This window comes from Actinia tenebrosa, unplaced genomic scaffold, assembly GCF_029948245.1.
Source record: "Actinia tenebrosa isolate PJP-AT-01 unplaced genomic scaffold, QUT_ActTen_1.0 PGA_scaffold12__29_contigs__length_12842862, whole genome shotgun sequence".
In the NCBI taxonomy this organism is placed as follows: Eukaryota; Metazoa; Cnidaria; class Anthozoa; order Actiniaria; family Actiniidae; genus Actinia; species Actinia tenebrosa.
In genome coordinates, this window is record NW_028292572.1 from 7,991,669 (window position 1) to 8,000,937 (window position 9,269).

Below are 9,269 nucleotides of genomic sequence, written 5' to 3' on the forward strand. Positions count from 1 at the left end.
AGAAACAACGTGCTCCTGGCTTATATACTCAGCTGTTGATCATGTAACATTAACTGTCAATCACCTGTTTTCATCCAATAGGATCTAAGATCTTTAGAAAGACTTTCCTGTGATTGGTCGAAACCATAGATACGTTTTATTTCTTAATGAGGATATAACTTTGAGGCGCGAAAATCACATTCCTCGTGTTTTTCTCGGCAGTTATTTGTAAAGTTGCGAGAATTTGAAATATGTGCGCAACTGGGCTGGCAAATCCGCCGCGAATGAAGTGCGCAAACTTCATGCATAGAAACACGACATTTTGATCAGATTTGCCTTGCTTTCATTCATACTTCACGAAAGCGTAGCAATAATAAAGCAATCAAATATAACAGTAAAAGTTCCTGCCGTTTTTACCGAGAATATTCAGTATAGTTTATTGAAACTGTAATTAACTGTGTACTCTTTATGTTATCGTTGACATTTCTAATAACTGGAGAGAAGGCCTCAGTAAAGATAAATAAGAATTTACGCAGGGGAGATTTTCTTCGAATTTTCTAAATTTTTGGATTGGTATTTTTGAATATTGGGCGTTCTGTGGTACGAAGGACGAGGAAGTCTGAGGCAAGATAAAAGACCGCGTTGATTTCAATTCAAGAATCAAAACAAGAAACAAAAATGGCTGCCGAAAAGGTTCCTAGTTATATGATAGTAAATAAACAGTTACAGGACCTTGTACGAATACAAGACAACATCTTGGCTAAATCTATAGCTATGGTGAGAGAATCTTACAAATATTTTTGATTTTTTTAACAGATTTACTTGAAATGTTTTTAGAGAAAACAATTACTCAGATTCGAAACCTCATTTCAAATTTTTCCAAGGTTCTTTGATACTCGAGAATAGTCAGATTTTATTTTGTTTATTTTTCAAAGTTATCTTCGATTATAATTCCTATTAAGTGTATCACTGATATTTCTGTGTATATGCTTGCAGAATGATTCCCGAAAGGAAAACGTTGTTCCACTTGAAGAGTACGAAAAAGTTGTAAGACAATTCGAGGTCAGTTTGTTATCACTAAAACATTTATATCTCTCTAGAGGACTTTTAGCTAATAATTAGGATTTGATTACGATTTTTTTTAAATTATAGAATGAACAACTTGAACACATTAAAACTAAAGCAAAGCTGGCAAGTGTGAGTGAAAAGTTAGAGTTTGCTCTTGGAGAAATTGATATCCTTACTAAGCAGTTAAACAGAGAAAAGATGGCATTTGAAAAATCGTGAGTAATGATGCAGTATTTTAGCACCCCTGATCAGTGAAATGTGCATGTAGTCAGGGACAACATCACTGATAATCACCACACACACATTTTATATTGCTGGTGAATTCAGGAATATGTTGCCCCTGAAAACGTGTACGTTTCACAGACAAAACTTCATGATACAGGCACCTGTATACATGTAACCTGAATCATGCCAAACTCAACTAAGATTGGTTCAATCAATCACATGTGATAACGCTGTCATGGACCTTTTCTGAGATAGCAAACATGGTTCATTCTGGTATATAGCTTGGGTACAAACATCATTCCCTCACCATGCCTAGCCTCCTTCACAGGCATCTCCTTGGCTGTTTTTGCTTCTTGGGCTTCTCTGCCATAAAATTCAACACAGGGATCCCAACAGAGAATATATGGGGTAGCCTGTGAGGCTACACCATGCTTTGTATGGAGTCGTTGGAGTCGTTTGAACAAGACCACAAAGCATCCAGTTTTTCAAACTCAGAAAAGGCCTGTTTGTCAAGACACTGCACATCTGTACAGTCATACAAAATTAGCTCTAGCCTACATTGCTTGCCCAAGAGGAAAGGTAAGGGGAGCCAGAAAGAACAGTGTCATTTTCCATTCTCCACCTCCCCCCAAGTGTCTAACCTATAATGACTCGTTTGAGGGATAATTTGAGTTACCAATTGTTCTGCAGGGAGGGAGGGGTTTATTTATTATTTTCATAATAATATAAGTATGTTTCTTTGCAGGTTTGGAAATTTAAAGCATATTGCTAATGAAGAATCCCAAGCAAAAAATGAACTACTGAACAAATGTGGAGGTAAAGTTTGTAGTAAATAATAGATAGTAATCTTAGTTTGTAATAAATCATAAATACCTTGATAGTAAAACACTTTAATTGTTTAAACTGCCTCCCAGTTGGCCTGCCCAGGGAGTGGGGGGGTACTCTTGCCTGTTTAGGGTAGGGATGTGCCACTGAGCCTTCCGAACCCTGACCCTGTTCCAGAGTAAAATCACTGAAATTCATATCCTGTTCCAGAGCAAGATCACTGAAAACTATTCCCTGTTCCGGTATTGCGAAAAGATACCCTGTTCCAGAGAGGAGAGAGTGTGATTTCATATACCCTGTCCCAGAGTGACCGCGATTTTATATACCCTGTTCCAGAGTAGAATCGCTGAAAACCATACCCTGTTTGGCGGCACGTACCCGTATAGCGAATATAGGGGAGTACCCCCCCTAGGGTTGGCCTGGTTGTGAACTGAACTATTGTGGGGGAGGCTGTGGGTTCAAGGTAATAGTATCCAAGTAGGTGAGGGCTCAAAATTTAGCTGCTCCGATGTCACATGCAAGGGGACTATAGATACAAATCAAAGAATATAATTCTCTAGGAAACGACACATGGTCTGAAAAGTGAAAACATTGAACCAAGACGAATTAGGTCTACGTATTTGTGAAAAAAATATTTATGTATTAAATTTTATTTTTGCTTCAGAAATGGAGATGATTTGTAGTAAACAAGATGATGTTCTAAGCTCTAAAGATGCACAAATCAAGGACCTCAAACAAAGACTAGCCAAACAAAAACAAAACCACAAACAGTGTCTGTCAGAAATGGAAATTCAACGTCAACAAGAAAGATACATAATAATGAATACACATAAAACAAAAGACAGCAGTAATAACACTAGACAAAGAAGAGTCACTTTCAGATAGTTACATGTAAAGCTCAAACAAAAATAATGTGTTCAAAAAATAAAATTAAGGACAAAAATTTAGATAAAAATTTTCTCTCTTTATTCTTTCACTGTAAACCTAAGATATTTTGTCAAAACTAAAAGACAAAGCTCCTACTTCTACTTGGAACTAAAATTATTTTTTGTGTGATAAAGTTTATAATAAAAAGAGCTTATTCATGCCAACAAAAGTTAATATGTGTTTTAAATCCTATAATTATCATTATACCTTTCACCAAATTCAATCATTATGGATAGCTAAAAAGACTTTTACAACTTGTTAAATATTCCTTTACTCTTTACCATAAAATATTGTTAACAACTCTCTTGTAAATACAACAAAAAATTATAAATTAAATTTTTTGATTCTGAATGTGACTTACTAAGTGGAAAGTGCAAATATTTTACACTTATATAAAATATATTAAGTTGTGCAAAAATAATTAAAAATTACCTGGAACTTGGCTGATAATAAAGAGAGTTTTAAATATTCTGTAAAAATTTACTAGTATTTGACATCTACCTCTTGTGCATCTAAAGGCATGACATGTGGTGAAACATTGCGCACAACATTGCAGACAATGTTGCTGAAGTAGGATAGTTTTCTACTCAGCAATGTTGCATGCAACAGATTGTGCAATGTGTCATGGCTCGTAACAAATTGCATGCAACATTGCGCGCAATGTTGCACCATGTGTAGCTTAACACTACAGTACATTTATGAGAGTACAGCATAATTTGTACCAGATAGCACCAAAGAAACAGTATGACGACAATAGATATTGCACTCAAATATTTTAGTGCTAAATAAATATAGATCACAGAATTAATTCATGGTTTCACAGATTAAGTGTGAGCACTCTACATTTCAAGGTTAAAGAAAAAAACTGGGTTAAGTTGGCATTGTGGGACTTTTAGGGGGCAAAAATAGATGCCATCTTGGAAATATGACCCCTTAAACAGTCCCACAATACACTGTAATGCCAACTCAACCCACTTTTCCCCTCCACCCCCAATTAGCTAATTGAATTGGAATTTAATGCATTGGGTTTTGCAGAAGAGAGGAAACCAGAGTAAATGCCTTGAATCAAGCAAGAGTGAGTAGCATCTACTCTATCAGGTCCATCGCTAGGGGTTGTTTGATGGTTCAAACAAACACCCCTTAACTTTTGTAGGAGTATGAAATAAAGTTTAGTGCCATTTTAGTAAAATTGGTAGAAAAACAAACCTAACCTTTCCAGGTCCTAGCAACAGGCCTGTCTATTCACATGTAATGCCTAGTCCTGTAATTGTAGCCCAATACTCTAGAGGTGAGAAACAAATGCACACTACTACTACACAATCCTTGCTTTCCTCAGACTATTATTTGATCAGTGATGCAGGCCCTTGGACCAAGATTAAAGTATTCTAGTGCAAACCTTGTGAAGTTGACTTTCTTGGATAAAGCAAGTCTTTTTCATGTTAATATTACTACTAAGATTATTAGCTTTTCTTTTTCTTTTGGGTTAAATTAATAAAAGTACCAGTGAATAACCTCGTTAAGCCAAAAATAAGAAACAAAAATATAATAAAAGTCATCATTATGACGTAGTGACTAATACTGGTACCTATCTCTAGCCAACTGCCGTAATCCTTGACGAGGTAAAAGAAGTGCAGCCCCATGATATCTGTCAACACTAGCACAACAAGAAACAAACTATGAACAGGAACTTGCAAGATGATGTGAACAGCATCAAAAGCAGATGTTACAATTACAAATGGAATGAAGACCTTGCAGAGGAGTAAAGCGCCCATTAGGAAAGGTGAAAACACTGTAAGAAAGCAGTATACTGATGATGGGTCAAAGCTGTTGATGCTTGCTATGTTACCAGTGCCAAAGAAGGCTGTAATGATGAAAAAAATGAAGAAATAAGAGCAGCGCAAGTCTTCCAGGGTCAGAGGTCTGGTGCCATCGATGATAGTCCATGTTGGGTTTTGTTCGACATTATGATCTGACCCAATGTTGATCTCCAACAAGCTCTTCAAAGTTCCTCCAGAAAGCTTATGCTCGCATACCAACCATGCTGACATGAGTAGAGATAACGCTAACAAGAATAAGCCTTCATATGCTGTGCTCATGAGAAGGTAAGATGATGTTAAACCCAGAACTATACTTGTAATGCGAATGGCCAAATTCTTTGAGCTGAACAAGGGGACCACAAATGAAGATAACAAAATTGTCCAGCTTGAAATTTGATTCAATAGGGGTAAACCTTTCTTCTGTTTGAAGCTAGAAGATGCTGTATTAACATTATAAATAGCAAAAACAATGGCGATAAACTGATATAACAAGACACTGCTACTCTTTTGCAATTCTTGACAGAAGTCTTCTGAAATTCTTGAACAGAGCACCAAGATGCCAAGGAAAACAATCACTGTAAAGAGACCAGCTAAAGTCACAAGAGAGTAGTTTGCATCTCGGCCTACCACAGGCAACATTGGAAACACAGCTAGCAATCCAGATGTAACCATCCAGGCAAGTGCCGTGGCAGGGCACAGTGATAATAATTTTGTTGAGAAAATCCAAAGAGAAAAACAAAGTAGTCCCAAACACAATACTTCTCTTTGGAAAAAGCTTAGAACTAAAATTTCGACTGATAATAGACCAAATATCAGAGTAAAAGACAGCTTTTTCCCCAGCTTATTTCTAGAGATGTAGTTAAGAATGGATTTTATGATATGAAGTCTTTTGATAATATAGTTCCAAAATATGATCGGGAGAAAACAATAGATATAATACATGAATGGAGCTGATTGGCAAACTAAAATAACCACTGCAATGACTCCCAGACCAATGAAAAATGTGTTAACATTTTTGTCCTGTAGTAATGGTTTGATTGGAGAGATATTGGACTTGACAGTTTCTTGCAAGACATATGTGTGTGTCAGAAAGATCCAAAGTATGATGGACATGATCCATCCAAGAAAACCAAGTGTGACAACAGTGTTGAGGAATATGCGGTCATAATTCTGGTAATAATTCAATCCTTTTAGAGATAAGTCAATCAACTGCTTGCTGAGCTTTGAGGCCTTTTCATACTCCTCTGAGTGAAGGAGTGCTTTTATGTCTCGTACAATACCAACTTGCTTTGAACCTAGGAGATATTAACATTACTCATCACTAGACATCAAGATGAGAGAATACTTGCTTTTTTTAATTCCATAAATGAATGGGATGAAAAGTGGATGAAATAGGAGGAGCGAAGAGATAAGATGAAAGCAAGGCAAATGAAATAGTAGAATCACAAGTGATGAAAAGGGAATCAGAAAAAAGTGAAAAATAGAAATGACAAGTAAAAATTGAAGTGCAAAAGAGGAAAGTAGGATGAAAAATAAGGGCAAAAATAGGTTGAATGGGAATATACATGCAAGAAAAAGAGATGGAAGGGAAGAAAAAGTGGAATACATACCTGGAAGAGGTTTATAAGGTCTAAAAATTAAAGAGGTTTTCCTTCTATACTCCTCTTTGACCTGGTACTGAGCAAGGATCTGTCTTGCATTGGTTAAAAGGTTCTCTGCAGTAAACAGAGCTGTGTTGTTGAAATACTCCACTGGTACAATACCTACAGAATTCAATGGAAAAGGAACCCCTGAGGAAGAAAATAGAAATACAAATTAATAACTCAATATCACAAATATAAAAATGCGTTAAATCCAGATTTTTTTGTGAATGGCAAATAAAGAGTAAGATTAATCTTTATAACTCATATAAGAAAACTTAAAGTTTATTGAGCCTTGTAACAACCTCTAGGCTTATCAAAGTCAAGGCACTGCTAATTCAATGATCAAACTTGAATTCAGTGTGTTCGGCTTCCTGGAGGGAGGGAAGTTAGAGAACCAGGAGAAAAACTCTCATATTCAAGGGAGAAATCTACTCATGTGATGACAACTCCCAAAATCAAACCAGATTCCCCAGAGGCCAGAGGCAAGTCCACTACTACTATATATACCACCTTGATTAAATCAAAGTTTTCAAATTTGGAAGCATTATAAACAATTGACCTACCAATAAGTGAGGTCATTAGTGGTGCAATATCAGCCTGATTAACATCTGATCTTGTTAAATGTGATAATTTCCATTGAAATGATTCCTTATCTTTGCCACCACCATCATTATCTTTACTTGAGATTGGTCCCCTAATCCCTGCACCCCAAGCAACAAGGGGTGTCAATGTCTCATGGGTGTGGCCTGCTCCGTGTGACCCCCAGTTTGTCATTCCATGGTCTGATGTCATTATATATGCAGTCTTTCCATCATTGCCATAGTAGTCTTCAAAAAGGTTTACTATTTTCTTGATTCCCTGGTCCACAAAGGCTATGTTATTCAGGTATTCATCAGATGTTGGTCTGTGTGCATGACCATTAGTATCTATTCCTGAAAAAGATTAGAAAAACAATAATCTGTAGCCTCATAAATATACAGGGATTTATAGAGAGAGGATTGAAATTCCCAAGGGAGTGAGATAGGATGGACGGACGGATGGATGGACGGGTGGATGCATGCATGCATGGATGCATGGGTGGATAAATAGATGGATGGAGTAGTGAATGGAGGAATGAATGCATGAATGTGAAAATGAATAAATGGATGGATGGATGTAGATATGGATGAATGTAATGGTATGCCAATAATTTACCTAAAAGATGGAGGAAGAAAATAATCTTTCCTTCAGATAGTTTCTGTGCAAGAACTTCATCGTCCTTAGCTTTATCAAAGAAACTCTTTACTTCATCAAAGACCCAAGCATCTAGTTTAGATGCATCTTTGTCAGCAAAATCCTCCATTCCTGCAGGATACGTGGATGTGAACACATGATCTCCTGTTGCCCCCTTAGCAAACATTGGCAGAATATCTGGACTCCCCCAGGACCAGGTATAGCGACTCTCATTGAAGGCAGAGTCAAATTCTACAGGATTTTCTTTCCAACCTATAGTGAACAATATACTGAACTTAGTCAGGGGTGTAGCCATAATTTTTCGAAGGGAGAGGCCAAAATTCAAAAATCTGCCATTTTGTTTGGGTCCACAAAATGCCAAACCAAAAAAGGAGAAAAAAAGAGCTTGAACTATGTTTCATTCTAAAAAGCTGTCATTGTTCCCACAAAGGTGGGGGAGAGGGGGGCATGGCCCTTTTGCCCCCCCCCCCACCCCACCCACGCCCTTGTTGGTATAAATAAAGGCCTCTCTTTGATTTTGTATCTATTTTTTGGGGCAGTGTACTAAAGATGTGTATGTTTACTTTAATATAAATGTATATATATTATTCCCTAATCAGGAAAGGTACAGTAGGGCAGTCGTATCAATAGTGAAAGAAATGTTAAGTGGGAGGATAGTTTTCTTCTTCTCTCCTGTGTGCAGATTGAGGGGAGGGAGAGCACAGTCCCTCAAATTAAACTTAAAACCTGCTCATCCATGTGTACACAACAGAAATCTACTTTTTAAATTAAATCTTTAAAATATTCCTCGTTTTGTTAAATACGTTGCAGCACATCTTCAATTTATGGAATTGTACTGTACTTTAGTTTTGACCATTTTTGAGAGAATTTGCAAGTCAAAGTGTTATGTTACCACAAATTTTTAATAAGTGAACCAATATACGCTCAAAGTACAGTACATATATTATAACACACGCCACAGCTAGGGCATCACTTCACCTTTAGCAACTGCGCTAACATCTTCGTAAAATCCAGCAATAAGAGCAACATGACCCGGCCGTGACTCAGTAGGAACTCTCGTATGTGAAACCCCCCAGCTTCCTTTAGTTTCGATGACATGACGAAGATAAGGAGATCGGGTCGCGCCCTTCTCGTTCATCTCGTAAAACTTGTCAGCTCGTAAGCCGTCAGCTACAAACAGCACCAGCCTTCTTGCTGGTGGTTCTAGAGTACTCTTGAATGGCTCCATGCCGTGTACGAGGGGTGATGTGAAATATATGTCAAATATGGAGGCTAGGTAGACGATATGAACTAGGATTCCAACAGGAACCAAAAGATAAGTAAAACTTGTCGTGTCGGCCGCCATCTTGGATTAAGTGCTCATGGGGCTTAGCGCTGACCATGATGATTGGTGACTCTGTTCATTGCCAAGCCTCTCGGTAATTTGGCACACAGGAAGCCCAAACAATGTACACGTACCGTATTAAACGTATGTGGAATATTATATATCGTAAAAATATAGTAACTTTTGTAGTAAGCATACCAATTTTGCTGCTGTTCTTTGTCCCTGTAC

At 37.3% G+C, this 9,269-nt stretch overlaps 2 protein-coding genes across 2 annotated transcripts; one reads left to right on the plus strand and one right to left on the minus strand.

The window, feature by feature from the left end:
• The first annotated feature begins 651 nt into the window (after window positions 1-651).
• On the plus strand, window positions 652-3,127 carry LOC148912190 (spermatogenesis-associated protein 24-like). Its single transcript, XM_089028476.1, has 5 exons — window positions 652-756; window positions 976-1,041; window positions 1,132-1,262; window positions 2,018-2,088; window positions 2,762-3,127. Exons 1-5 carry the CDS (start codon window positions 658-660, stop codon window positions 2,980-2,982), a joined length of 588 nt encoding a protein of 195 aa, XP_088884602.1. The 5' UTR covers window positions 652-657; the 3' UTR covers window positions 2,983-3,127.
• A 179-nt stretch (window positions 3,128-3,306) lies between these two features.
• LOC116297223 (GPI ethanolamine phosphate transferase 1) lies at window positions 3,307-9,053 on the minus strand. The gene is made up of 5 exons (XM_031705408.2): window positions 8,696-9,053; window positions 7,679-7,969; window positions 7,048-7,416; window positions 6,452-6,631; window positions 3,307-6,136 (listed from the first exon to the last, which is right to left on the minus strand). Exons 1-5 carry the CDS (start codon window positions 8,943-8,945, stop codon window positions 4,485-4,487), a joined length of 2,742 nt encoding a protein of 913 aa, XP_031561268.2. The 5' UTR covers window positions 8,946-9,053; the 3' UTR covers window positions 3,307-4,484.
• Between the last annotated feature and the right edge of the window lie 216 nt (window positions 9,054-9,269).

What these genes read in the sequence shown, in the direction of transcription:
- LOC116297223 (XM_031705408.2), bottom strand. Translation starts at nt 8,945, where the DNA reads ATGGAGCCATTCAAGAGTACTCTAGAACCACCAGCAAGAAGGCTGGTG. An exon ending in TTTCTTCCTCCATCTTTTAG is followed by an intron (nt 7,417 to 7,678) that starts GTAAATTATTGG and finishes AATCTTTTTCAG; the next exon opens with GAATAGATACTAATGGTCAT. An exon ending in ACTAATGACCTCACTTATTG is followed by an intron (nt 6,632 to 7,047) that starts GTAGGTCAATTG and finishes TTTCTTCCTCAG; the next exon opens with GGGTTCCTTTTCCATTGAAT.
- LOC148912190 (XM_089028476.1), top strand. Translation starts at nt 658, where the DNA reads ATGGCTGCCGAAAAGGTTCCTAGTTATATGATAGTAAATAAACAGTTA. An exon ending in TGGCTAAATCTATAGCTATG is followed by an intron (nt 757 to 975) that starts GTGAGAGAATCT and finishes ATATGCTTGCAG; the next exon opens with AATGATTCCCGAAAGGAAAA. An exon ending in AAGATGGCATTTGAAAAATC is followed by an intron (nt 1,263 to 2,017) that starts GTGAGTAATGAT and finishes GTTTCTTTGCAG; the next exon opens with GTTTGGAAATTTAAAGCATA.